The 27,311-nt window shown below is 52.4% G+C and overlaps 3 protein-coding genes across 7 annotated transcripts; 1 reads left to right on the top strand and 2 right to left on the bottom strand.

Annotated features, from left to right (window-relative positions):
- Window positions 1–1,647: 1,647 nt before the first annotated feature.
- ATG4D (autophagy related 4D cysteine peptidase) lies at window positions 1,648–11,083 on the top strand. 2 transcript variants are annotated; one of them, XM_084784126.1, is made up of 10 exons: window positions 1,648–2,062; window positions 3,016–3,099; window positions 3,184–3,357; window positions 4,255–4,531; window positions 4,608–4,672; window positions 6,709–6,839; window positions 9,789–9,867; window positions 9,950–10,026; window positions 10,132–10,224; window positions 10,547–11,083. In XM_084784126.1, exons 1-10 carry the CDS (start codon window positions 1,828–1,830, stop codon window positions 10,727–10,729), a joined length of 1,398 nt encoding a protein of 465 aa, XP_084640252.1. In that variant the 5' UTR covers window positions 1,648–1,827; the 3' UTR covers window positions 10,730–11,083. The 2 variants fall into 2 exon arrangements, with proteins under 2 accessions (XP_084640252.1, XP_084640251.1); XM_084784125.1 differs by having other exon boundaries at window positions 1,649–2,062; window positions 10,105–10,224.
- Window positions 10,755–23,837, bottom strand: KRI1 (KRI1 homolog). Of its 3 annotated transcripts, none has more exons than XM_084784123.1 (20): window positions 23,691–23,837; window positions 23,513–23,589; window positions 22,395–22,500; window positions 21,816–21,890; window positions 21,378–21,492; window positions 19,948–20,002; window positions 19,821–19,870; window positions 19,576–19,672; window positions 19,416–19,487; window positions 18,483–18,601; window positions 17,686–17,812; window positions 17,486–17,581; window positions 16,544–16,714; window positions 13,764–13,839; window positions 13,598–13,686; window positions 13,253–13,379; window positions 13,043–13,173; window positions 12,679–12,743; window positions 12,514–12,612; window positions 10,755–11,534 (listed from the first exon to the last, which is right to left on the bottom strand). In XM_084784123.1, exons 1-20 carry the CDS (start codon window positions 23,782–23,784, stop codon window positions 11,213–11,215), a joined length of 2,163 nt encoding a protein of 720 aa, XP_084640249.1. In that variant the 5' UTR covers window positions 23,785–23,837; the 3' UTR covers window positions 10,755–11,212. The 3 variants fall into 3 exon arrangements, with proteins under 3 accessions (XP_084640249.1, XP_084640248.1, XP_084640250.1); XM_084784122.1 differs by having other exon boundaries at window positions 19,416–19,493; XM_084784124.1 differs by lacking the exon at window positions 21,816–21,890 and having other exon boundaries at window positions 19,416–19,493.
- Window positions 23,838–24,250: 413 nt separating this feature from the next.
- Window positions 24,251–27,144, bottom strand: CDKN2D (cyclin dependent kinase inhibitor 2D). Of its 2 annotated transcripts, XM_084784128.1 has the most exons (3): window positions 27,016–27,144; window positions 26,586–26,742; window positions 24,251–25,225 (listed from the first exon to the last, which is right to left on the bottom strand). In XM_084784128.1, the coding sequence occupies exons 2-3, from the start codon at window positions 26,724–26,726 to the stop codon at window positions 24,866–24,868; spliced, it is 501 nt and encodes a 166-aa protein (XP_084640254.1). In that variant the 5' UTR covers window positions 26,727–26,742; window positions 27,016–27,144; the 3' UTR covers window positions 24,251–24,865. The 2 variants fall into 2 exon arrangements, with proteins under 2 accessions (XP_084640254.1, XP_084640253.1); XM_084784127.1 differs by lacking the exon at window positions 27,016–27,144 and having other exon boundaries at window positions 26,586–27,005.
- Window positions 27,145–27,311: the final 167 nt, after the last annotated feature.

The following is a 27,311-nucleotide window of genomic DNA, read 5'->3' on the forward strand; positions in this document are numbered from 1 at the left end:
CAGCCTGGTCTACAAAGTGAGTCCAGGACAGCCAAGGCTACACAGAGAAACCCTGTCTCAAAAAAAAAAATCTTATTTTCAACCTCCCCTTCTCCCTCTCTGGGCTGGTTATCTTTCCCTGGACATCCGTCAGTTGTATGAGACGTCAGTTAGGGCCAGGCATGATTACATGTGTCTATAATGGCAGGAGTCCTGAGGTGGAGAGAGGAGGACTGTAACTTCAGGATACAGTAGCAGGTTTGCTGTCATGTCAATGACCCAAGTCCAGTCCCTGGGACTTGTGTGGTAGAAGGAGAAAAGTGACTTCCGAGAGTTGTCCTCTGACTGCCGCACAAGTGCTGTAGCAAGGATGTGCACACACAAAGACAGATAAATAAGTGTAATAAGTAAATAATAAGCCAATTCAAGGCCACCTTCAATTGCATAGCTAGTAAGCTCAAGGCTAACCTGGGCTACATGAAATTGGGTTTCAAAAAATATCAAAATTGGGGCTGGAGAGATGGTTCAGTGGTTAAGAACACTGTCTGTTCTTCCAGATGTCCTGAGCTCAATTCCCAGCAACCACATGGTGGCTCACAACCATCTATAATGTGATCTGATGCCCTCTTCTGGCCTGCAGGTGTGCATGCAGACACAACACTGTATACATAATAAATAAATAAATCTTTTTTAAAAACCCAAAATTATTTTTCTTTCATAGTCTTACAGATATGCCTTCAAATTTTGCACAGGAGGCAACTGAGGCACAGAGAATCATGACCTGAAGGACACTGGGGCCAAGAATAGAGGTCACACCCCAGGGTGACATCTGGTCTGGGTTGATAAACTCCTTTGTTCTCGGGAAGCTCAGGCTGACCTCAAACTCTCTGCACAGTAGAAGAGCGTCTGCTCCCGCTAAGCGCCGGATTGCATGCACTAGTACACCCAGTTTATGGGTTTCTAGAGATGGACCGTAGGCCCTCCTGCATGCCAGGCCCTCTACCAACTCAGCTGCATCCCCAGCAATTCAGTTGTGAGCCTCCCAGCACTTGGGAGGCTGAGGCAGAAGTACAGCCCAGGGTTCGAGGCCAGCCTAGGCTACATAGTGCGTTCTCTGCCCGGCCAGGCTCCTCATGTCTATTAGTGGCTTGAATACTCAGAACTTGCTCTCCCCAGGCCAGAGAGGTCTAAGTGAGACCTTGTCTCAAAATACTGGGAAAGGGCCTTCATTTGGCTCAGCGCATAAAGGCGCTAGCTGTCAAGCCTGGTAACCTGAGTTGGATCTTCTCAACCCTCAGGATGGAAGAGACTCCAGTTGTGAGAATTCGTGTCCTCCTGAGACATGGCAAACCCCAGGTGTCGAACCCAGAAGATATAACCTCCGCTGCAGTGTAATTTGAGCGGCCAGGAGCGGAATCAACGCTCTGGAGAGGGAAAAAGTCCGGTGTCCGCAGCTTTATATCTCACCTAGAGCGAGGGTCTGCAAGGCTTCAGAAAATAGCAATGGGAGTGACCTCCCGGAGCTCAGACAAAGCTGTTTCGGATAAGAGCTGTCAGTGGCTCGCCTGCGCCTGCGCGGTGAGATAAGGTGGGTGTGGTGAGACCCAAGGAGGTGAAAAGTGCGAGGGCGTGGCTTGCTCTATGACCACGCCCACTCGTATCCGGGCGCTTTGGGCCGCCAAGATGGCGCCGGCTGTGGAAGCCCGGTTACCCGCTGCGTCCGGAGCCCGGCCGGAGAGCCTGGCTCCGGGTACGAAGTAGTGTCGTTCTGGCCGCGGGGCTGCGCTCCAGCGTTCGCAGTTCCTCCGACCTCGGGGGACACCTGCGTCCTTTTTGCCCGGCGCGTCCATGAACTCCGTGTCGCCGGCCGCGGCGCAATACCGCAGCGGGAGCCCGGAGGACTCGCGCCGGCCCGATTGTCGCCGGCCGAGGGGACAAACCCGGATCCCGAATTCCAACAGCCTGGGACCTTCCGGGTCAGGGGTGGCAGCTCTCGGTTCGTCTGGGACGGACCCCGCCGAGCCTGACGAGGTGGACAAGTTCAAAGCCAAGTTCCTGACAGCCTGGAACAACGTCAAGTATGGTGAGGAGGGGGTGCAGAGGTCATGGGCGTCCGAGGGGTCAGAGAGAAGCAAACTAAAGCCTAAGCCTGAACTGCGGATGATCCCACCCAGCGGGTCACTCGCATGTCCTCCGCCCTGCCCAGTCCTGGACCTGGGGCAGGTTAGCTGGGAAATGGTTCTCAAGCCCCACCCACTGCACCTGTTTGACCTTGGCCAGATTCCTTTGCTTTTCCTGCTGTCTGTTAACTGCCCTAGGTGCAATAGTTAGAACAGAGCTAGTAGGAGTCAAACCTGTGATCCCAGCACTTGGGAGGCTGAGGCAGGAGGATGACCAAGAGTTTTAGGCTATGTAGTGAATTCCAGGCTGATTTGAGTTCCTCATGAAATCGGGAAAAAAGGGGGAGCTGAAGAGATGGTTCAGCAGTTAAGAGTCCTGGGTTTAATTCCCAGCACCCACAAGGCAGCTCACAGCGGTCTGTAACTCCAGTTCCAGCGGATCCGGCTTTCTCACACAAACGTACATGCAGGCAAGATGCCAGTGCGTACTAAATCAGTCAATGGGAAAATGTCTCAGTAGTTAAAGGCATTTGCCACCATGCCTAACGACTTCAGCTCCATCCACACCCACATGCTGGAGAGAACTGACTTCTGCAAATTAGCTACCCTCCAGACCCAAGTTATGGTGCTTGTCCACATACATACGCAGGCGCACACACACAGAAAATGTGCTTTGAACGTGTTCCAATGAAAACCAACAGTCAGAAGAGAATGGCTCTGACTCCCTGAGTTGATAGTGGATCCTTATGAAGATGTAACTGCGTTCCGCCTATGTTTAGACCGATGTGGCATGGAGTTTTCACAGCTGCCCCTGAGGTCCCAGCTGGGATCTGGCTCATTGCGCCACTGGGAGTGGAGCCCCATTGCTGATCCTTGAGTGCTTCAAGTTGCTGGGAACCACCCCATGTCTCCCCAGGTTGGGCCGTTAAAAGCCGGACCAGCTTCAGCAAGATCTCCTGTGTTCACCTCTGTGGGCGACGCTACCATTTCGAGGGAGAGGGTGAGATGTCAAATCTGGGACCAGGGTAAAGGAAGTCTCCTAGGGTTCTCCTGGGTTGCCCGGCTGACTAATTGGTTCTCGTAGGTGACATCCAGCGGTTTCAAAGGGACTTTGTGTCTCGACTATGGCTCACATATCGCCGGGACTTCCCACCGCTAGCTGGGGGCAGCCTGACCTCAGACTGTGGCTGGGGATGTATGTTACGAAGCGGTCAGATGCTGCTAGCCCAGGGCCTGCTCCTGCATTTTCTGCCTAGAGGTGAGGTGTGTGTGTGTGTGTGTAACAAGAACTTAAGTGGTGCCTGCCTGAAACCTAGCAAGTGTGTTGGGGTAGGAGGGATAGAAATTTAAGATTATTTCCCTGACCGGGTGGTGGGAAGATCAAGGAGCAGAGGCAGACAGATCTCTCTGAGTTCAAGGCCAGCCTTGTCTACAGAATGATTCCAGGACAGCCAGGGCTACACACAGAGAAACTCTGTCTCAAAAAACAAAACCACAAAAGCAGATTATTTCCCTGGTCTACACAAGAACTGTCTCAAAAATTAAATAATTAAGGAGGCATCATTTGCCACCATGACTTTAATCCTAGCACTTGGGAAGCAAAGGCAGACAGATCTCTGTGAGTTTGAATGCAACCTGGCTACAAAGTGGGTGCCAGGACAGCCAAGGCTGTTACACAGAGAAACTCTGTCTTGAAAAAGAAAAAGAAACAAATAAACAAATGGGTTAGAGAGATGGCTCAACTGTTAAGATCACTTGCTGCTCTTGCAGAGGACTCAGGTTTGATTCCCAGCACCCTAACCTCACAACCATAGGTAACTACAGTCCTGGGGAATCTCACACCCCCTTCTGGAATCTTTGAATACTAGGCAAAACACTCCTGCACATAAAAATAAACTTTATTTAAAAAGAAATGAATCTCAGCACTTGGGAGACAGAGGCAGGCAAATCTCTGTGAGTTCGAGGCCAGCCTGGTTTACTGAGTGAGTCCAGAACAGCCAGGGTTACATAGAGAGACCCTGTCTCAACCAAGGGGGGGAAAAAGTCAATTTGGAATTCACATGAGTATTAGAAGTATGAGTCAAATATGAAGAAGTTGGAAAGTTGTGCCCCAAACACACTACATGTTTAGCTACAAATTTCATTTTTTCTGCAGACTGGAGGTGGGTGGAGGGCACAGGACTGGCTCCCTCTGAGATGCCAGGACCAGCCTCTCCCAGTCACTACCGAAGGCCTGGTCATCATGTGTCCCCACGCTGGACCCAGGGTACACTAGAGATGGAGCAGGAACATTGGCATCGGCGGATTGTTTCCTGGTTTGCCGATCATCCTCGGGCCCCCTTTGGTCTACATCGGCTAGTGGAGCTTGGGCAGAGCTCTGGCAAGAAGGCGGGAGACTGGTATGGGCCGTCTGTGGTGGCACACATACTCAGGTGAGACCCACTGCAGGGGCGATGGGAACTGCTGGTGACCCGCTCGAACTCATGCCTGTCTGCTTACTGCCCCCAGGAAAGCTGTGGAGAGCTGCTCAGAGGTCACCCGCCTGGTGGTGTACGTCTCTCAGGACTGCACAGGTGAGGCTGGGAACAAGCTCAAGGCCCTGATTCCTCAAGGATGATGCAAGTTTTGGGGCAGAGGGATACTTGGGTGTAGATTCTAAGCACGTCCTGTGGAGGTGTAGTCAGGGTTCCGTCTCCTGCCTCCCTGCAGAACCTAGAAAGTCAGAATGAGAGATCCAAGAGAGGAGACTCTTCTTCACTCAAGCCTCACTTAAAGAACAAAACTACATTTATTTGTGGCCTGTCCAGGGTGCACACAGCCTGGAGGAGCTCTAGAGCGCATCCTGAGCGGCAGCAGGTGCCTGGACTTGCTGGACCGTCCCACAGCCCTGCTCACTTTTAACTGTACAAACTGTTCTGATAGATTGGTAGATCTGGTCTCCTCAGGCTCATAAGGCAGCAGAAGATTCAGTGACTCAGAGATCCAGAAACATATGGGGCCGCAGGATGGCTCAGTGAGTGACGGTGCTTACTGCAGAAGCCTGCCAGCTCAGGCAAACCCTGCAGCTAATGACAAAGTTGGCCTCTCACCTCCAGTTGTGTGCTGTGGCGTGTACACCTCCATCAGATTTACACACAGACACATAACAATAAGTGTGCTTCTTATAAAAGGGCCAGACAGATGAAGCCTCAGCCGGTGAAGGGTCTTACCACCAAGCCTGCTGAAGTAGACCAGCTTTCCTGAACCCACCTGGCTGAAGGAGAGACCTGAGCCACACGTGACACATACAAATAAGTTAATAAAAAAGTGCCCACAGCGGGTTGTACAGATGTTAGCTATCGCTTTCTTCCAGGTCAGCTGATTATATTAATATAGCTTTGTTTATGTTGAGTTAGTCTCTCTTGTAGCCCATGCTGGCCTCAAAGCCACTATGTAAGAATTATGAGAATGCCCTTCCTTGAACTTTAGATCTTCCCCCATGAGCCTGTAGAGCATTGCAGTTCACAAGAGGCCTTTTTGATCTGAGTGTGGTGGTATACCCTTTAATCCTAACATTTGAGGCAGAGGCAGTCAGATCTTTGAGAGTTCCAGAACAGCCAGAGCTGCATAGTAAGACCCTATCTCAAAAAAAAAAAAAAAAAAAAGGGGGGGGGGGCTAGTTAGCACGGTGGCACATGCCTATAATCCTAGCACTCTGGGAGGTAGAGGCAAGTGGATCTTTGTGAGTTCGAGGCCAACCTGGTCTACAAAGTGAGTCCAGGACAGCCAAGGCTACACAAAGAAACCCTGTCTTGAAAAACAAAACAAAAAAAGGGGTGGCTGGTGTGCTCTTATGGAGTGTGAGGACAGCTCAGTTGTCTTTCAAGTTCCATCACCAGAGCTCAGGCAAGATAGCGGGTGCATACAGGTGATCTGTGGGCTCTCTGGCAGCCAGCTAAGCTAACTCCTGAGCCTCAGGCCAGTGAGAGAACCTATCTCAAAACAAGATAGGGTGTTCCTGAGGACGATATTCAAGTTGGCCCTCTTACCTCGAGTCCTCACATAGGCATGTGCACCCATACACACATGTGAATATGCCCTATGTGGGTGCGCACAGGGGCTTCATTGGGATGGGAAATGTAATTAAATGGTAAATGGGTTACATTGACACACAGGCTCTGAAATTGATCCCCAGCATCATAAACAGTTTTAAAGTGGGGCATCCTGGTGGCTGCTCAGAATCGGTTATTGGGATTGTAGCTCAGATGGCAGAGAGCAATTCCCTGGCACGCATAGAGCCTTAGGGTTCATGCTGAACTCTTACAAACCCAGGTTGGCAGCGCACACCTGTAATCTCAGTCCATCAGAGGTGCAGGCAGGCTTATTAGGCCTCATAGTCATCCGTCTGCAGAGTCCTGTAGGACACACCAGCTCCTCAGGCCCTCCCCCTCCCTCTCTGCTTATGGGATAGCTTCCAGTTGCCTGCACATGCCGACTGTCTAGGACTCAGTGCACAAGAAAGCCATTCTCTGCTGAGGCAGCATTGTTCACCAAGAGTTGCAGGGGTGATGGTGTGCTCCTGGGGCTAGATGGCTGGGTAGAAAGGTCATCTGCTGCCCTGTTCCTGCAGTATACAAGGCAGATGTGGCGCGCCTGGTGTCCTGGCCTGATCCCACAGCGGAGTGGAAGTCTGTGGTCATCCTGGTGCCTGTACGACTGGGTGGCGAGACCCTTAACCCCGTGTATGTGCCCTGTGTGAAGGTAAGCTCCTCGTGGGGGGGCACTTATGTCTGGGGGCCCTCCACACTGAAGTGTATGTGTATAGGTGTGCACACTTGGAAGTGAGAAGACACAAAGTGCCTTCTCTGTCACTCTCTACTTCATTCCTGTGACAGGGTCTCTAGCCCTGGAGCTGGGTAGCAGCCAGCAGTCCCCAGTGACCCCATTCCTGCCCCCAGGTTCCAGGCATGTGTGACCATGCCCAGGTTTTTCCAAAAGTGCTGATGTTCTGAGCTCCTGTCCTCAAGCTCAATGAGCAAGTGCTCTTACTCCTGAGCTGTCTCCCCGGCCCCCACCTGGTTTTATGAGGCAATTACAGGCACACGCTACCATGCTTTTTGACATAGGTCCTGGGATTGAACATAGATCCTCATACTCAGCACTGCCAACTGTGACACAGCTGCCACAGATCCATTCATTATCATGGTGCCTGGAGTTCAAACCCAGAGAAATGAGCCAAAATTCTGATTATGTTGGGTAGAATGGACGTTCTAAGAACAAGCTGGAATGTTCTGGAAGGCTAGGGAAGGAGCTCAAGGTGGAAGAGCTCCATGCCAGCCAGCACCCAGCACTTTAATGTATTTTCTTATTAAACACAGATCTTTCGGGCTGGAAAAATGGCTCAGTGGTTAAGGGCACTGTCTGCTCTTCTAGAGGTTGAATTCAATTCCCAGCAACCATATAGTGGCTCACAGCCATCTACAATGAGATCTGGTGCCCTCTTCTGGCATGCAGGCCTAATGCAGACAGAGCACTGTATACATAATAAATAAATCTTAAAAGCAAAACAAAACAAAACAGATCTATCATCCCGTCCAAGCATTTGGGAGGCTGAGGCAGGAGGACCTTCTAGAAGACAAAAGTGGCCGGGAAAGGGGACAGCATGACAGGCTCAGGCAGAAAACCCCTGGCATGTTTGCACTCAGATGAAAATTCAAGTTCTCCCTGTAAGCCTAAGACCCTTTGCCGTGTGTTACCTTCATCCCACTGCCCCCTCTATTCAACCCCAACGACACTGGCCAGTGTGGCGTTTGCAGAAAACTCCTGCTCAAGCCTTTATCTTCTGCCCTCATGGAAGCCTCCCCACACCATCATCCCTGCTAGGTCCTCACTGAGACGTCTCCCCTTGAGGCCGTCCTGGCTGGGTAGTAGGTTTGTGGAGTTATGTCAGAGCACTTTTTTCTTAGCATGTGCAAGGTCAGGCTTCTATCCCCAGCACCAAATAAAATTAATAAATCTGGGTGTGGAGGCACACTCCCGTAACCCTGGAGGGAGACTGACTCAGGCATGTCCATCCTCTTGATAAACTCCTTGCACGGTAGCTAGCAGTTGGAGACAGTGGAGACAGGACGATCAGAAGTTAAGGCAAGTCTTGGCTACATGAGAGTCTGTCTTTAAAGGGAAAAAAGCTGGGAGACAGGCAGGCAGATAGATCTGTAGTTCAAGGCCAGCCTGCTTTACATAGTGAGACCTTGTCTTGAAAACAAAAACAAAAAGGTAAAAAGTGGGTAGAACAGCTGCTCAGCCTGTGGATCATGACCCCTTTAGGGATCAAATGACTCTTTTGCAGGGGTTGCCCAAGACCATTAGAAAACACAGGTATTTACAGTTCATAATAGTAGCAAAATTACAGTTATGAAGTAGCAATGAAAACAGCTTCATAGCTGGGAGTCATACAGCATGAATCACTGTTAAAGAGCTGCAGCCTTAGGAAGGCTGAGAACCACTGGGTTACAGAGTTGGCTCGGTGGCTTCGAGGGAACATGCTCTTAGGAAGGACCGGAGTTGGGTTCATAGCATACACCAGGGCTCCCACTGCCTGTAGCTGCAGTCAGGGAGATGACAGTGCCATCCAGTACTGCACTCAGGTGCACGTACCCACACACAGAAACACAGGCACATGGGCTCACTTGTTAATCCCAGCACTTGGAAGAGGCAGGCGGATTTCTGAGTTTGAGGCCAGCTTGGTCTAAACAAAGAGTTCCAGATACCCAAGTCTACATATTGAGACCCTCTCAGAAAAACAAAAGATTAAAATAATAATCTTGTGGGGCTGCAAAGATGGCTCAGTGGTAAAGAACACTGTTCTTCCAAAGGACCTGGGTTCAAATCCTAGCACCCACATGGCAGTTTACAACTGTAATTCCACTTCTACGGGATTTGATATCCTCACAGACATATATGGAAGCAGAACACCAATGTAAATAAAATTATCTTTAAAAAAATACATAAATAAAACAAGCTGGGTGAAGCCGGGCGTGGTGGCGCACGCCTTTAATCCCAGCACTCGGGAGGCAGAGGCAGGCGGATCGCTGTGAGTTCGAGGCCAGCCTGGTCTACAAAGCGAGTCCAGGACAGCCAAGGCTACACAGAGAAACCCTGTCTCGAAAAACCAAAAAAAAAAAAAAAAAAACAAGCTGGGTGAGGTGGCACACACCTTTAATCCCAGCACTCGGGAGGCAGAGGCAGGCGGATCATTGTGAGTTCAAGGCCAGCCTGGTCTACAAAGTGAGTCCAGGACAGTCAAGGCTACACAGAGAAACCCTGTCTCGAAAAACAAAACAAAAAGCCAAACCAACAAGGCAACAAACAAAAACAATCTTATTATAAGAGGAGGCTGGAGAGATGGCTCAGAGGTTAAGAGCACTGTCTGTTCTTCCAAAGGTCCTGAGTTCAATTCTGCCCTCTTCTGGAGTGCAGACACACAAACGGGCAGAATACTGTATAAATAATAAATCTGAAAAATATTCTGAAAACAATTTTTTAAATCTTCTAAGAAGTTACGTAGCCTCCTTTCCGTGAGGCCTTCACACCTGGGAGCTAAGGCTGTTTCCGCTCTAGAATGTCAGCACTGTCAGGCTGGGCTGGCTTGCTTGATGGCTTGCTCCACTTGCTGGGCTCCTGACTCACTGCATGCTCTCCTCTCTCCAGGAGCTCCTGCGCTTAGAACTCTGCCTGGGCATCATGGGGGGCAAGCCCCGGCATTCACTGTACTTCATTGGTTACCAGGGTAAGCTACAGCCCCGTTTCCTGGATCAAAACCCTCCACCTTCCTCTTGCCCACCCCAGTTTACATTTGCCCCTCACCCCAGATGACTTCCTGCTCTATCTGGATCCCCACTACTGTCAGCCCACAGTGGACGTCAGCCAGGCCGACTTCCCCCTGGAGGTGAGCTGATGGCTTTGGACGGGGGCTGCATATATGGGCACAAAATTGGGGTCCCTCAAACCTCTCTTATCTGCGCAGTCCTTTCACTGCACTTCGCCCCGCAAGATGGCCTTTGCCAAGATGGACCCCAGCTGCACCGTGGGGTTCTATGCTGGGAACAGGAAGGAGTTTGAGACGCTCTGCTCGGAGCTGATGAGGGTGAGTTCTAATCATGGGGATATGTGTGTCTTAGTGGCAGTGTCCCTGCCTCCTGTGTGGCAGATGGACACAGGGTTCCACCCACAGTCCTGGGACAGTAACACAAGGACCTCAGCAGAATAGATGAGAGCAGAATGGAGTGTGCCTGAAAAGCTTCAGCCGCTGCTTGTGGGGGTGGGGGGTGCGCAGCCATCTGGGAGCTCATGAAGTTCCAGGACAGCTGTTCACAGTGTAGGCCAATTAGTCAGGCATGCATTGTTCAACAGCTGTCGTTGGTTATGGACCATCCTGAATTGAGACTGTTCCTTCCATCCTCCTGCAGATCCTCAGCTCCTCCTCAGCCATGGAAAGATACCCCATGTTCACTGTGGCTGAGGGCCACGCTCAGGACCACAGCATGGATGCCCTCTGCACCCAGCTCTCCCAGCCCACACTGCGGCTGCCCAGCACAGGACGCCTCCTCAAGGCCAAGCGGCCAAGCTCCGAGGACTTTGTGTTTTTATAGTGGGAAGGGATGGGGAAAGATGCCAGACTATTTATTTTTTTATTTATGTCACGTCCAGTACAGGACCTGGAACTCTGGTGGTGGTGCTGGACCCCTGTCCTCATGTCCCCCATCCTTCCCAGCACAGTGCAGCCCTTTCTAAGCCTCCAGGTTGGGGCTGTGCCCTTTAGCTGCCCCCACCCCTCCTCAGGAGCCAGGGATGGAGAGTGGGCTCCAGGGCACTCACTCACTCAGGGCCTGATTCAAGTTCTGTAGCCTGCACTGATCACTGAACTCACTGGTCCCAAAGCCCCTGTCTTGGGAGAACCAGCTGGCTGCTGGGTGGAGGCTGATAAAGATGCAGACTTGAACATGGCTGGGGGTGCTTGACATCTCAGGTTGTCCTTGGGGAAGACAGCTCTGGTGGCCGTTTCCATGCCAAGAAGAGGCAGCCATAGGGTGGCAGGAGGGCTGTAGTCAACAGCTTAATTGTAGAGATGGCTCTCAGGGGCGGCTCTGTTTCTTCCTTTGGCGACCCAACTGGCGGAAGTGCAGCCTTTTGGGGTTGAGACCAAAGGCCTGCAATCTCTGTCGGCTGAACTTGTGACCTCCAAGTGTCACTGTGGGACCCAGCAGCCTGGCCTTCTTCTTGTGCCTCTGGGAGACTGGCTTCTCTGGGCAGGCTGTGTGTGCCAATTCCTCTTCCTTGGCTACTGGGTTCTCAGACTGGAGCCTCTTCCCGTAGGTTCCATCCAGCGTGGGCAGCTGAGCTTGTGGACCAGCCTTGCCCTGTGATTTCCCTGTGGCCTCTGTGGGCATTTCCAACCTAGAGGTGGGAAGTCAAAGCTTAGGTCAGCCTGCTGTTCAGAACAGGCGATGATTTCTCCCCCTTTTTGCTCTTCTTGTTTGAAGAGCGGCTCATGTAGCCCAGGCTAGCCTTAAACTGTGTACCCAAGGATGACCTTTAACTTCTGATCTGTTTTGTTTTGTTTTTTAAAACAGGGATGGGGTGGGATGTTGATGGTCTTACTATGTAGCCCTAGATGTACTGAAACTCACTGTAGACCATGCTGGCCTTGAACTCAGAACTCTGTCAGGTTTATACAGCACTGGGATAGAAGCCAGGGCTTTATCCCTGCCAGATGAGTACTCTGCCCACTCAGCCCCAGTACTGTTGTTAAGACGGTCTCATGGAACCTGGATGGCCTCATAAATATGACAGCTACAGATCAGCTGCAGTAGCTGAAGCCATTTATGTCAGTCAGCTTCTTAGAGTCTAGGCCTATACTCTACCGGATGACAACTGTCCTTGAGACATCTAACAAGCCTAGGGGTTGCTTATAAGAATTTATTTCGGAGCCGGGCGTGGAGGCGCAAGCCTTTAATCCCAGCACTCGGGAGGCAGTGGCTAGCGGATTGCTGGACTCACTTTGCAGATTAGGCTGGCCTCAAACTCACAGAGATCTGCCTGCCTCTGCTTCCTGAGTGCTGGGATTAAAGGCAGGTGCCACCACACCTGGCTCAGACCCAGTCTTAAGTAAACATAATCTTCACAGCCCATAATGACAGGCTGTTGCTTTGGAGCCCAGGATAGGTTCAAATGCATCAAGCTCAGGAACCCTGCCATGCCTCCCCAGTGCCAGGTATGGGGCCAGGTACGCGCCACTGTGTACAGTTCCTCCCGTTCTTATGCTGAGTATTTCATACACAACTCAGTCTTTGCCAGAGGGACAGTGACCGCCTAAAGTTTACACAGCTGGTGTCAGCCAGGTGAGCTGCCGCCCTCCCCAGGGCCCAGTGCTTACTCTTCCTGGCACAGAGACTTGAAGATCTGCCTCTTCTTCCCCAAGTTCTGGGCCTTCTGGCTGTACACTCGCTTCTCCTGCATCTCCTCCTGCTCCGACCTGTGCATCAGAGGTATTCTACAAGCTGTCCCAACTGCCTCCCCTCCCCTGCCGCCCTGCTGTCACCTGTACATGCAGGTCTTCTTCAGGGAACACCACCGGTTCAGCTCCTTGTCATCGGCTGCAAGGATCTGCATAGGAAGGAAGATGGCTGCTGTGAGGTCCCGGGGTCTGCCTCTGAGCCTCTGTCACTTAGCAGGATGTCAGGAGGGCGGTGAACAAGTGAGTTAGTCTTGTTTTTGAGGCAGGGGCTCCTGCCTGTACCACCATGCTGGCTTGATTTTCTATTTCCACCGTATAGTTCAGGCTAGCGAGGAATCCACGGCGCCCCTCTCCCTCAGCCTCTCGAGCGCTGGCCGACATCAGCACTGTCCCACCTCCTCCCTTTCTGTGGGCCTCCCTCTACTTTCCCTGCCACCCGGGTCCCAACCTCCTCTGTGCTAAGCCCGAAGTCGCAGGGCACCACAGTGCGGTACTTGAAGCGACAGGGCAGGTCGTCGATGATATCCTCGTAGTCCAGCCGGTAGTACTCATCTAGGTACTCCTCAAAAGTCTTGTCCCCTGCACGGAAGCTGGACGGTCAGGGGATGCACGTGCAAGGCCCTGTGAGCCACGCTGCCCAGCACGCCCTGTGCCTCACCAGGGTCAAACAAGGGCTTCTCCTGCCCCACTGCAGCTGCAAACGGAGACTTGCGCTTCTTTTTGCCTGAGACTGGGGCCTCCCGAAGCTTCTTCCGAGGTTGGCTGGGGTCATAGTCAGCGTCCATCTATCAAGAAGATCTAGGTCAGATCAGGCCAGCCCTAAATGCCTCTGGAGCCTCCAGAACCCCTGCGGGGACACTCATTGTTCTTAAGGTCTCACAGCCCATGCTGGCCTCCAATGTGCCGTGCAGCAAGCCTTGAGCGCCCCCTCTCAGAACAGAGGCTTTTATTCATGGAAAGCTTTTGCTCTGCCAACTGCACCCTACTTGAGACTCGCACTCACGTTAAAGTCAGGGTCCTCACAGTGCAGCTCCTGCTGGCTCCAGGCGCCGTCCTGCTCAGGTCCGCCCCATGTGTCCCAGTTCCAGTCATCTGGTTCCACAGAGGCAAAGTGAGACCAGCACCCGGGCCGCAAACCCGAGACCCCCCCAGCTTTGAAGGACACGCACCTTCCAGCCCTTCCTCCTCCTCAAACTGTGGCTTCTCTTCCTCCGCAGTGCCGTAGAAGGCGTCTCCAAAGCATTTCTGCAAGGGAAGGCGAGCCTAAGGGGCAGCAGGAGCTGCACACCTACAGGAGCTCAGCTCCCCATGCCAATGCCAGCATGACTCAACAACCATACTGTTCAGTTGTATGAGACAGGGTTCCACGTAGGCCAGGCTGGCCTCAAGCTATGTAGCAGAGGCTAGCCTTGGCATTGTGATCCACTTGCCTTTACCCCCGCCCCTAAGTGCAGTGATTACAGGTAAATGATAGTTTTTGCTTATATGAGACACAGTCTTGTAGCCCAGGTTGGCAACCCTTCTGCCTCAAATTTCCAAGTGCTGGGATTATAAACCCATGCCAATACACCCAACACTCCGGCTCCCAAGCCTTCCATGACCTACCTCCTTGAAAGGATCTGTGTTCTGGGAACCTCCACACACCCGCCGCAGCCTGATGTCTAGGCTGCATTTGCTTCACACAGCCAGTTACAGCTCTGCAGGACTCAGACCCTGCCATCACTTGTGACCCATGCACTAGTCAGGACTCAGCTGAGCTGCCATCACTTGTGACAGGCTGAGCCCAGAAGATCATGAGGACCAGGCCAGTCAGGGCTACAGAATGAGGCTGGAGCTCAGATACTAGGGTCCTGTCCCCGTACACACAGCCCTGACACCATCTGTCACACTACAGTCCACATCTGGGGCCACACTGTGATCCTAGTCCAGGGAAGCCAAGGCCACATGTCTCCATCACTACCCTGATCCTGAGTCTGTGCAGGGATGTCAGATATATGTCAGCTCTCCAGTACAAGGAGGCTGGGACTATGCCTTTCTCTAGTGGCAAGAAGGGCACATGCACGCCTGGCGTTCCTGGAGGCCAGAAGAGGGCAGCAGACCCCCTAGGACTACAGTTAGACAGCTGTGAGCTGCCATGTGGGTGATGGGAATCGAACCTTGGTTTCTGGAAGGAGAGCTAGTACTTTTAAAGGCTGAGCCATATGTCTTTCTAGGCCCATCTGTGCATTTATTAAGCACCCTCTATATGCTAGGCATCTTCTTGCTGAGATTCTTACAGTCACCATGAGCAACAGTAACTGCTCCTCTATTGAGAAAACAAGGCTAAGGCCTGAAAAGCACCTTAAACACTAAGAACGCAGACAGCCCCGCCGTGCGATTCCTTCCACTCCCCACACACTGCGCCCTTGAGCCTCCTTCCATGACTTCCACATTTGGCTATGGGCTATTTAGGGCTGTCACAGTGCTCTCCATTTTTGGTTTTGTTTTTTTTTTATACGTTTCTCAACACCTTTTTCCAAAACATGCTGCTGTGTCCTCCCAGTATAACAAATGTTAACGGCTCAAAAGCTGAGCTTAAGGACTAAGGCTCAGTCTCAGGGCATGTGTATGCTTGCATATGCTCGGCCCTGGGTTGTGTGGCTCTATCCCAGTCTCATCAAAACTACACATGACCAAAAACAAACCCAGGGAAAGTAAGATGGCTCAGCAGATAGAGGCACTTTCGTGGAACCCCAACAGTGGCTAGAGAGCCAGTCTCACTAAGATACCCTCCACATACATGCCATGGAACATGTGATACCCCAACACATACACATCAAAACACATTTATAGTAAATAGATAAATACAAGATCCAAGCTAGGCATGGTGGTGCACACCTGTAACTGCAGTTCCTGAGAAGGAGGCAGGTGGTGCACACCTGTAACTGCAGTTCCTGAGGAGAGGCAGGTGCGAAGATTGACACCAGCCTGGACACATGGCAAGACTTTTCCTCAGAAAAAAATTAAGACATTCCTGGGCTGGAAAGATGGCTCAGAGGTTAAGAGCACTGCCTGCTCTTCCAAAGGTCCTGGGTTCAATTTCCAGCAACAACATGGTGGCTCACAACCATCTATAATGAGATCTGGTGCCCTGTTCTGGTGTGCAGGTGTACATGCAGGGAAAACACTGTATAATTAAAAACCTTTTTAAAAGACATCCCTGGTAGTACAGCAGTGACTCAACCTTATGGAGTGCAAAGACATATGCACCAAGACGAACTACTTGCCACCCCTGCCCCTCTTCTGCGGCAGTCCCTCAGCCCAGGCTATCTTAGGACTGTGTGGTTGAGGATGCCCGTTATCTCATCGTCTTTGCATCACAATGCCAGGCCTATGGGTTGTGATCATCTTCTGGAGCAGCTGTATGTGGTGGTGTCTGTCTGGAACCCTCTCCTGAGCAGCAGTGAGTGACTGTCGAAACTGCTGTGTGTTAACCTGAGCTATTCATTAGCTTGGCTGGGTTCCACTGGATGGGGGGTGGGTTCTCATTTTTCTGGCAGAGGCTAAACTGCAAAGCTAGATAGGTACAGGACAACGGCCACACCCCTAGCCCCTCACTGGGGGATTGTAGGTGGGCCACACCCCATCCCTTCACATGCCCCCTTTCCTGGGGATCTTACAATGTATCCAAATGCTGCCCTCCACCCCACTGTGTACCTAGGCAGGCCTTGAATGACCCTCCTGTCCCAGTGCCCTTGCCTCTGAATATAACCCACTGTTCCTGGGCACTTATCCTTCTGTCCTTTCACGTCCATCCCTCCCACCCACCTTTGCCTTAGCCCAAGGCAGCTCTCCACTAAGTTCACATTGAAGGCAAAGAAAAAGGTGCCACAAAGGTCAAGCCATTTCTGAGGCCACACAGCTAAGAGGTGGCCTCTGGTCCCACAGACATGTTTCTGAGCAGTCATACCTGCATGAGCTGGTCGTGCTGGGCAGGGTCGAAGTCATCCTCCAGGTCCCGCTCCTCAAGGCCCAGGGTGTCGTTGCCAGTGACCTGCCTCAGCTTCTCCAGCTTGGCCAGAATCTCCTTCCTCTTTAGGTTCTTTAACTGTTTCAGCTCCTCCTGCTTCCTGGCCTTCTCCTGTGGGTGGGAGAGCGGCTCAGCACTGGTGATGACAGAGCCTTGCAAGCAGGGCCTCCCTGGTGGGACAGGGTCTCAGGCTGACCGTCACCTACAGACCCTCCTGAGCTCTGGGGATACAGGACAGGGGACCGGCACGGTCTGCTTTGCCTGCTTCCTTCAATGACCCCGTCATTGCTTTGAGGAACGCCAGCGCTTTGTGCACTAGGCCAGTGCTCCACCTGCGGAGCTGCAGCCTGTATTTTGTCTTTGAGACAGCCTCACTATGTAGCTCAAGATGGCCTACAACTCTTTATGTAGATGAGGCTTGAAGTAGTAGTGACCTGTGCTGTCGATATAGGAACATACCACCATGCCAGCTCATTTTACTCTTTATTTTATTTTATTTTTACATAGGGTCTTTGTAGCCCAGGCTGGCCCAGAACTCAAGAGATCCTCCTGCCTCCGCCTCCTGTAAAGGTGTGTGCCACCAGCTACTTTTTTTTTTTCCCTCCCTCTGATTTTTAGAGACAAGGTTTCTCTGTGTAGCCCTGGCTGTCCTGGACTCACTCTGTAGACCAGGCTGGCCTCGAACTCACAGCGATCCACCTGCCTCTGCCTCCCGAGTGCTAGGATTAAAGGCCCACACCAGCTGCTTTTTATTTTCTTCTGTGGAGATGGTGTAACTGTTCCCCAGCTTGGCCTTGAACTCACTACCTACCTCCCACAGGCTCAAAATTCTCAGGAGGGCTCGGGATCACTGGCGTGACTGCTGCACCCAGCCACACTCACCCTCTTCTTCCGCTCCCTAGTCTCTTCCCTCTTCTCCTTCCGGCGCTCATCCTTGCGGCGCACAGATGATGCGATGCTACGAGGGTATGTCTTGACCTGTGGGCAGGAGAGGAGGCCACAGGGACCTCAGGGATGGTATGGGGTTGAAGGGCTGGACCCTGGGCAGCCATGTCCTCCCTGACCCAGGCCTGGGCACACACTGAGGCTGAGTCAGGCTCCTCGAAGCGGAAGTTGTACTTGTGTTCAAAGTCTTCCTGCTTCTTCAGGAACAGCTCCCCTTCATCTGAGGAGTCATCCACTGCCAGCTGGACTGGGGGGCCTGGAACCCTGAAGGACACCACAGAGTTAGGCTCAGAGGCACCAGTGAGCCTGCTAAGACATGACATTTTATCCCCACAAGAACTCTGTATACAACGGGTGCTGGTGAGATGGCGCGGCAGTCTATGGGTCTACATGGTAGAAGGAGAGAACGGACTCCCACAGTTTGCTGCCTGTCTATGATATGCTGTCCCATCTCTGCAAATAAATAAATGTAATTAAGAAATTAGAAATAGGGACTGGAGAGATGGCTCAGTGATTAAGAGCACTGTCTGCTCTTCCAGAGGTCCTGAGTTCAATTCTTGGCAGCTACGTGGTGGCTCATAACCATCTATAATGAGATCTGATGCCCTCTTCTGGCCTGCAGGTGTACATGCAGATAGAGCACTCATTACATAAAATAAATCTTTTAAAAAAGAAAAGGCTGGGCAGTGGTGGCGCACGCCTTTAATCCCAGCACTCGGGAGGCAGAGGCAGGCAGATCGCTGTGAGTTCGAGGCCAGCCTGATCTACAAAGCGAGTCCAGGACAGCCAAGGCTACACAGAGAAACCCTGTCAAAAAAAAATTAGAAATAATAATTATTTTTTAAAATCCCAAGCTCACAGTGCCCTTGGTTGCCTAGCCTGGATCCTGGAAAATAAACTGAGGCACACTCTAGAAAAAGGAAGTGGTCCTCACCCATCCTCCTCTTCCTCCTCCTCCTCCTCTTCTTCGTAGCGTTTGTTGAGGATATAATCCTTCAGGAACTGTTCCCCCTCGTCCAGTTCTGGGTTGTTCCAGTACTCCTTGAGGTGTGTCTATGGGAAGAGAGGGTGACACAGCTCAGTGTCCTGGGGTAGATCTAAAGATCTGAAATTCCACGGCTAACCTAGAGTGGGTACATTACTACCACTTTATGCCTTTTTCCTTTTTGAGATAATGTCATGCTGTGTAGCCCAAGCTGACTTGGCACTAGCTACAATCCTGTCTCAGCCTCTTGAGTACTGAGATTATAGATGTGAGCAACCACACCTGGCCTGGGTTAACCTTTTTTTTTTCCCCCTTTCTTTTTTTGGTTTTTATACACAGGGTCTCTCTGTGTAGCCTTGCCTGTCCTGGACTCACTTTGTAGACCAGGCTGGCCTCAAACTCACAGCAATCCTGCCTGCCTCTGCCTCCCGAGTGCTGGGATTAAAGGCGTGGCCACCATGCTGGCTGGCCTCATTTTATTCACTGAGAAATTGAAAACCTAAAATTGCCTGTGGTTTTTGGTGCTGGGATGGAATCCAGGTCCCTGTGCGTGCTAGGTAAGCACCACCCCAAGCTAAGACCAACCCCTCACTGAGGCACTGTAAGCATATGCTATACCACTGAGCAACACCCCAAAAACACCCCTTACTGGGGGACTGTAAGCATATGCTATACCATTGAGCAACGCCCCCAAAAACCCCTCACTGGGGGACTCTAAGCATATGCTATACCATTGAGCAACACCCCCAAAAAACCTCTCACTGGGGGACTGTAAGCAGGCCTCCACTACACCCCAGTGCCTCTGGTGTCCTTGGGTACAGGGAAGCAGAAAGCACAAGGCAAGACAAAGCTGCGGCAGGCAGTTGGCCCTGGGGGACTTACCAGTTCTTTTAACGACTCGGAGCTCTGAATCTCCTTCTGCCCCTTCAGCCACTCCAGGTAGTCCACCTCCTCCTGCGCCTGGGGAAGGGCAGCACTCAAGGCCCTCAGAAGCCCAGGAACCATCTCCAGACCCCGCACCCAGCGGGCCCCAGGCACTGACCTTTTCTTCCCCGCTGTTAGCGTGCTTCTGCAGCAACCCAGAGCCACCTTCCCCAGCACTGTCCTCATCGCTGCTGTCCTCCACGAAAGCTCGGAAGCTGCACACACCATGGGACAGACCTCAGCACTGGTACATGGAGACACTCAGAGAGACACAGTGGCGTGGACACTGCTGGCACCGCAGCTGCTGTTCTGTCCCCACCTTACTTCCTGTCCCTGTAGCCACCAACCCAAGCCCAAGCTCACCTTTCCTTCAGCTGTTTCTGTTCTTCTACGTAACTCTTTGTTGATATTTCCTGCAGAGGAGGGATTGATGTGGGCCCCAGAACGGATCCCGGCCCTCATGCCCTGAGCCAGCCACTGTTCCACCCACCTTGAGCCTGTGGTCAAAGGCCTCCCCATCAGAGTTGTCCTCGTCAACATATTTGCTGTACAGAAAACAATGGAGACATTAGAATACCATGCTGACCCAGTGGCTCAACCCACATGTCTTGTCTTTTAAATGGGATTATTGGGCATTAATGTCTAGTATTTATTTTTCTCAATGAAATTGTTTTTATATGTGTGTATGCGTGTAATGTGTACATGCATTACATGCACATGGCTGCAAAGGCCAGAGGTGTCAAAAACAATAGGAAAAAACAAAACAAGAGAGGGCCACTAGGTAGAGTGTCCTGGAACTCACTATGTACAGCAGGGTGGGCCTGAACTCACAGACATCCACCGGCCTCTACTTTCAGAGTGCGCCACCATGGCCAGCCCTCCGCCACTGTATTATTTTGGGCCAGCCTTTCTCGCCGCTCACTGTTGCAGCTAGTCTTGGTCCACCAAGCTCCTGTAATCCTTCTGGAGTCACAGCGAAGTGCTTGGCCGTGCCCAGCATTCAACATTCGCAGTCACGTCCTCTTGCTTTAGTGGCAAGCGTTCTTACCCACTGAGCATCCCACCCCTGAAGACAGGGTGTCAGCATGCACTTCTATCTGGCCTGGAACTTGTTATCTGAAGCAGTCTGACCTCAAACGCATGACAACCATGTTCCTGTCTCTGGACTCCTGGGGTTAGGTATACACTCCTAAGTCTGACTACAACTCTTTAATTTTAAAGGTATTTCTATTTCACAATATGTTTCCTCTTTTCATTTTGTTAGTTAGTTTGTTTTTTAACACTGCTGGGGAGCAAACCAATAGGTACCCACACTACAAAGTAGCCCACTGAGGCCTATGCCACTCCCCACCCCACCCTTTTTAAAAGAATATTTATGCGGGGCTGGAGAGATGGCTTAGGGGTTAAGAGCACTGGGTGCTCTTCAGAGGACCTAGGTTCAATTCTTAGCACCCATGCAGCAGTTCATAACTGTCTATATGAACACCCTCACACAGACACATGCAGGCAAACACCAATGCACATAAAATAAAGGGCTGGAGAGATGGGTCAGAGGTTAAGAGCACTGGCTGCTCTTCCGGAGGTCCTGAGTTCAATTCCCAGCATGTGATTTAATGCTCTCTTCTGGCCTACAGGTGTGCAAGTATACACAACAATAAGTCTTAAAGTAAAATAAAAAAATAAAATAAAGTATTTAAAAGAAATATGAGCTAGGTGTTGTGGTGCACGCCTTTAATCCCAGCACTTGGGAGGCAGAGGCAGGTGGATCTCTGTGAGTTCAAGGCCAGCATGGTCTACAGAGTGAGTTCTAGGACAGCCAAAGCCTCAGAGAAGCCCTGTCTTGGAAACAAGCACACACTCTGAGACACTCTCTTGGTCTTCAGGGAGCTGGAGGCTGACGGGGTGGAAGCCCCTCCTTACCCTTTTTTCTCCAAGATGACCTTCCTCTCATAGTCCTTCAAGTACATGGGCTGCACTTTCTTCTGCTTCCCTGAGGCAGCTGTTTCCTCCTCGCTCTCTGAAGATGACGTGTCGGCTGCAAGCAGGGAGAAAATACCTGTTGTTGCCTACAACTTCCCTCTTGCTCCTGCAGAGACTCCCATGGGGCAGGGCTAGGAGCACACAGAAGTTCTAAATCCTTGCCAGCAACTTCCAACAGTAAAATAGTAAATCATCTTTATTCCCTGATTTTATTTTTCCAGGGACAGAGTATGATGTAGCCCAGGCTATACCAAAACCCACTATGTACAAAAGGAATAAACCATCAACCAAACAAAAACCTCAGGTGCAGATTCAGCAGCAGTGATGGTGTTTGCCCAGCGAGCCCAGGCTGTTCAGTCCCAGTTATGTGACACACACCTGTAACCCAGCAGGGGACCAGAAGATCCATCACACCCTTGGTTACACAGTAAGATAGAGGCTGGTCGCGGTTCCCTGAGAAACTACCACACAAATTAAAAAGCATGTCTGACCTGGCACTTTCGACTTTCAGTGCATGCTAATGCCAGAGCTCACCCTGCATGTGCTGGGCCTCAGATGGCACCCATGTACTTTGGGTCTTTTTTGTTCTTTCATTCTTCCTTTTTTCTGGTGGTGGTGGTGGGATGGGGACAGGGACAGGGTCTCACTATAGCTGTCCTGGAATCCACTCTATAAACCAGGATGGCCCTGAACTCAGAGATCCGCCTACCTCCAGAGTGCTGGGATTAAAGGCGTGCACCACCACTGCCTGGCTTCCTTTTGGTTTTTGTTCTTTTTTGGCAAGGATCTCATTATGTAGCTCAGCCTGGCCTGAGGCCTGAGTGCTAGGATTGTGGGCGCTGTATGCCGCCACTCGGGTTCCGCATGACACTCAGGAAACTCAGGAAGGTTAACAACTCATTCAACAATTCAATTCCATCAACTCTAAGGTACTTAGAGAAGCAGCCCCCGCCACACCTGCTCTCTGGTAGAAGGTAGCATCCTTCTGGTAAATTCGGGGGTCCTTCTTCTTCAACAAAGACAGAGTCCTGTAAAAGTCTCTCTCCTGCTGGGGGTCAAATTCCTAGAGTAGGAAAGGGAAGTAGGAATGACATCAGGAGGAAGGTGGACACTGTGAGGAGGGCAGGGTGCAGCAGGGACAGCGACCCCGAGGACTGGTGGAGGGGAGGAAGGACAAAGAGTCCAGATGAAGAGAGCAGGCTCAGCCAGACAGAGGCAGGTACTTGACAGGGTAAAGGAACAGTGGGGAAGGGGCCAAGACTGGAGCTGCTGTGGGTTTTAGGAAATGGGAAAGGTGGTTCCTAGGAGACAGAAGGGTTGGACCTCTACACAGGATGGTGATGGAGGATAACGTTTAGTTAAAGTAGAGGGGATATGACAAGCCCTAGGGATGGGGAGGGCAATGCCTGTCACCCAGGGCTGGGGAAGGTGTCATAGGCTCTACAGGGTTGGGGGAAGAGTCTCTCTGGGAACTGATGCCACATCTGGAAAGTATTGAGGATTTGGTGTCTCCTAGACATAGGCAGGATGCTGCTTGTCACCAGGGCTTACGGTGCAGGGCCTGGGTGTTCCCACAGGGCCTGGTGTGATTACGGTAAGGTGCTCTGTCCTTTTGGGGGAGGTAGGGAGGATTTAGCAATTCTCTAGGTGTAAGGAGAGTGCTGCTCCGTACTCAAGGGGTTGGGATGTAGGGATTAGGAGGTGTCTATCGGGCCATTTGGAGTTAGGGTCAAACTGTGTATCCAGTTTGGGGGTGCTGTGGGAGGCTTGCGGGTCCGTTAGGAGAGTAGTTAGATTTAGTGACCACTAGGAAGGGGCTGTCACTCAAGGGGTTAGGAGGAGCACCCCCTATGGTAAGGCAACCCTGTGCATCCAAGTGAGAGCTCAGTGGGTGGGAGGCTTGGGACCTCTTCTACAAGGGAGGGTGTATTTCGGATCCCTGGGTTGGGGAGGGCACTGACTGTCACTCAAAGGATAGGGGCGGGTCTTGAAGGCTCCCTCACAACCCAGCCGAGTTAAGGAAAGTCCCCCGTGTACATCTGGGTAGGACGCGAGGCCTGGTCACGAAAGCTCACCACATGCTCATCGCTCGAGTCAGACTCAGAGCTGCTGGAGTCGCCGCCGCCGTCCAGATTCCCATAGCGATCCTTCACTGTGGAGTACACATGAGGTTTCCCACAGCCACCATCACCAGCTGCACCCTCCCCCCCAAGTACCCCCACACCACGGCCTGCGCAGGCGCCCCCCACTCACGTCTCTGCAGTTCCTCACGCTCGCGGTAACGGCTGTAGCGCGCAGCAAACGCTGCGTTCACCTTCAGGGACGCAGAACCGCGCGGTTCCGGCATGGCGGCTGTGTGGCCTAGCGCGCATGCGCGGAAACGCCCCCTCCGGGGCAGGATCTCCCTCGGGCACGCCCACCCAGGGCATCCTTAAAGGAGCGGACCCGTTACCGACGCGCCTTGCTCCACCCCTACCCTTCCGGGATCTTGTGGCCCTTTTGCTCAGCAGGCCACACCCACAGGGACAAGCCTCTGCGGGGAAACGCCGTGAGCGACCGCCCACCCTACTCCACCCGGCACCCAGCTGACATGAGGGGGCCCCTTTCTCCACTCGCGGTTTCCTGCCTCCCTTCCGTTCCGACAGCACCCGACCGCTGCCCCACCCAGCCCAGTCACCCTGACGCCCTGGGAATGATCAGTGTTGCCCCTTTACGCCACAACTTACAACCACGCCAACCGGTCTCATCCTACCCATGTGCTGGAACTTAGAATACCCCATCCCAGACTCCCAAATCAGAAGTCACCCTCGACGTCGTCATGCCTAAGGCTTAGTTTAATGAGCCAAAACATTAAATAATCACACAAAACAATCTCTTTCCATAAAGCAATAAATACATATATTCAAACTCTGTACAACAGACTGGAAAACAAACTTCCAAGGAAAAAAATGAACTCATGCTATCCTTGTAATTGATTGGAAATGTTTTCCCCCTCCCCCCTCTCATGCCTAAAGTAGCTGCCTCACACTTCAGGGATCTCTGAGCACAGCCTGCCAAGGTCACCAGCTTCCAGGAGCCCAGGAGGTGATGACCTCACTCTGAGGCTAGGGCTTTAAACCTCTGCCCTGAGGTCGTCTGTGCAGCCTGGGTGCAGAGGAAACTGAACCGTTTTTTTTGTTTTTTTTCTTTTTAGGTGGCTGTTGCCTGTAGGAGGCCCTTCTCTGTCCAACACACCAAAGGGGTGAGAAAAACAAACGAGAAACATCCCCCAAACACACACACTCAAGAAATCAACACCAGTAAACCACAGACCGCTCCTCCTCCCACTCCCTTCATCAATGGCTGGGAGTGAAAAGAGAAAGTTTCTCTCCTCCTTGGTTGACAAGTAACCCAGTGAGGCTCCTTGGCTGAAGTCTGTGGCCGTGGGGTCACATTGGGATCACCATGTGCCTCTGGAGGATGTCCGCGAGATGGTGAGCCCCTCTCTGCCGAGCCAGCTCCAGGGGAGTGAGACCCGCAGCGTCCCTGTGATGGAGATCTGATTCAGGAGCCAGGAAGCTGACCACGGAGCTATGGCCCTCTCGTATGGCCAGATGGATGGGGAGTGACCCGGTGCTGTCCAGGGCGTTGACGTCGGCACCATGCTCCACCAGGACCTTCAGGGTGTCCAAGAACCCAGTGCGAGCTGCATCATGCACTGGACTGGTACCAGAGGCATCCTGGACATTGGGGCTAGCACCTTGCTTCAGAAGTTCCAGAGCAACCGCTGGACTTCCAAACATCATGACCTGTGGGGTGGGGAGCAGAAGGTCAGGAAGAGGAACAGTCTACCAGAAACCCAGAGTGCCAGAGAAGGGGTTCTTTAGTGAACAGGGACACCCTAGGAAAGAGAGAGGCCTCAAGGGAGCTGACTGGACCCCGAAAAACAGGTTCTTTGGAAATAAGGACCCCACAACCAAAATGTAGGCTAGCGCTCTCTCCCTACCCCCACCCCCACCCCCAACGGAGTTTCTTTCTGAATGTCCTAGAACTCCCTCTGTAAACCAGGCTGGCCTCGAACTCTGAGATCCACCTGCTTCCGCCTCCTGAGTGCTGGGATTAGAGGAGGCCTGAGCCACCACTGCCACCACTCACACAGCCTGAAGCTCTCTTGGCAAGACAAAAAGACCCTAACTACAAAAGAGACTCTCCTGAAAACCTCAAGGAGCCAGGCGTAGTGACCCACTCCTGTAATCCCAGCACCTCAGAGGCCAAGGTGAACAGTCTCAAATTTAAGGCCAGTCTGGCATACAGAGTGAGACCTTGTCTCAGCGGGGGAAAAAATTAAATGAAGAAGAAAGAGAAGCAAAAAGAAGGGAACCAGGGAACCAGGAAAGCGAAAGCGGGAAGGAATGGACACGCTCCAGGTCCAAGGGCATCCCCCTGGGGCAGAGCACTCCCATATGGGAGACAGCTGGGGCTGTGAAACCCCTCCAACAATGCCACCCCACACTCTGGGAACTACTTATGATTTTTGAGGAAGGAGATGTTCTAGCGAACTTGGATCTCTTTTGTCCAGGAATAACTTCCTGAGACACGGGCATGATGATCTTCAGGATGTATGAGTGGGCATGAGAGGATGGGACTCCTACAAATGCCACCCCAAATTATAGGGCCTTCAGGCAATAGAGAATCGTTTTACAGCGGGGCACCCAGAAGAAAAAAAAAGAAAAGAAAATCCACACCATCCGCAGAAATGAGGACACCACCCCGCCCCCCCCTCACCCCCCGCGGCAAATACTCAGAGACCCTTCAAGGGGACTCCTCCAAAAAGACAAAAACTTGGCTATCTCCCCTGAGAAGATATGCCACCTTCCTGAGATGTCAAGTCTTTTAAGAAGCCTCAAGAAACGTGATCTGTCCTCAAGGTCTGGTATGAAAAGAACCCCAATCCACCCACGGAATAAAGGACTGCGGAGAAACGGAATCTTCCAGGCTTCTAGACAAGGAATTCTTTGGAGCTGAAAAGCCATCCCCTCCCCCTATGCCACCCTCACCACCCACCCGACATTGGTGCAAACAAGGATTAGTCCTCAGGGGGATCACCAACCCGGGCCAGGAATCTAGGAGGGATGGAGGTGTGGGGGCCGGGGGCCAGCCAGGCCTCACCTGCAAGGCCGTCTTGCCAAAGCGGTTCAAGGCGTCAGGATGCACCAGCTCCCGGTGCAGGAGGCGGCGCACCTCTTGCACGTCGCCACGGGCCGCTGCGCCACTCAGCCGGTCGCCTACGCAGACTTCTTCCAGGAGCATAGTGGACACGGGTGGTCTGTGAAACCCACCCAGCCCCAAGCCCAGTCCAGGTCAGGGCTGGGGAACCGGCAAGCACGGGATCCCAACACTAGGGCTTCCGTCCCCTAGGGACTGCGGCGTCACCGGGGCCTACTCTACGGCTATTCCCCGGCCGCAGACCCTGCACCCTCGGCCAGCAAGACCCTCGCTCTCGCAGCCAGCTCCTCCCCCTGTCACCGGGGACAGGCAGCGGGGAACCCCGCCCAGCCCTTGGGCGCCCGCCCCTTGGGCCGGGTCTCCCCAGACTCACCCTCCCTCCTCCTCTTGCGCGGGCGGGGTCCGCTCTGAGTCGCGCAACCAGGGCCACTGGAATCGGGGACCAGCGGGCGAAACAAGCCCGCCTCAGGCCCCGCCCAGAACGCCCTTGTTTTCTTACAAACTCGCTACAGAGTAGCCCGAGCCGCTTTGCCCAGCGCCCGACCTCCCGAAGTCCCGCCCACCTGGAATCTCAGCCAATCAGTACACGTCTCTGGGGAGGTTTGTCCGGCCCACAGGAGGGGTGAGGGTGCTGATTGGTCCGCGAGCGGCAACCGGTGGGGCTGCCCG

The sequence above is a fragment of the Acomys minous genome, assembly GCF_964271855.1.
Source record: "Acomys minous genome assembly, chromosome: 5".
In the NCBI taxonomy this organism is placed as follows: domain Eukaryota; kingdom Metazoa; phylum Chordata; class Mammalia; order Rodentia; family Muridae; genus Acomys; species Acomys minous.

Excerpts from the sequence above, each read along its gene's own strand:
- ATG4D (XM_084784125.1), top strand. The coding sequence starts at position 1,828 with ATGAACTCCGTGTCGCCGGCCGCGGCGCAATACCGCAGCGGGAGCCCG. Across the intron at positions 3,100-3,183 it reads CTACCATTTCGAGGGAGAGG|GTGACATCCAGCGGTTTCAA; the intron begins GTGAGATGTCAA and ends TGGTTCTCGTAG. Across the intron at positions 9,868-9,949 it reads GTACTTCATTGGTTACCAGG|ATGACTTCCTGCTCTATCTG; the intron begins GTAAGCTACAGC and ends CCCTCACCCCAG.
- KRI1 (XM_084784122.1), bottom strand. The coding sequence starts at position 23,784 with ATGCCGGAACCGCGCGGTTCTGCGTCCCTGAAGGTGAACGCAGCGTTT. Across the intron at positions 18,602-19,415 it reads CCGAGTCGTTAAAAGAACTG|ACACACCTCAAGGAGTACTG; the intron begins GTAAGTCCCCCA and ends CTCTTCCCATAG. Across the intron at positions 17,813-18,482 it reads GAGGAGGAAGAGGAGGATGG|GGTTCCAGGCCCCCCAGTCC; the intron begins GTGAGGACCACT and ends GGTGTCCTTCAG.
- CDKN2D (XM_084784128.1), bottom strand. The coding sequence starts at position 26,726 with ATGCTCCTGGAAGAAGTCTGCGTAGGCGACCGGCTGAGTGGCGCAGCG. Across the intron at positions 25,226-26,585 it reads TTGGCAAGACGGCCTTGCAG|GTCATGATGTTTGGAAGTCC; the intron begins GTGAGGCCTGGC and ends CCCACCCCACAG.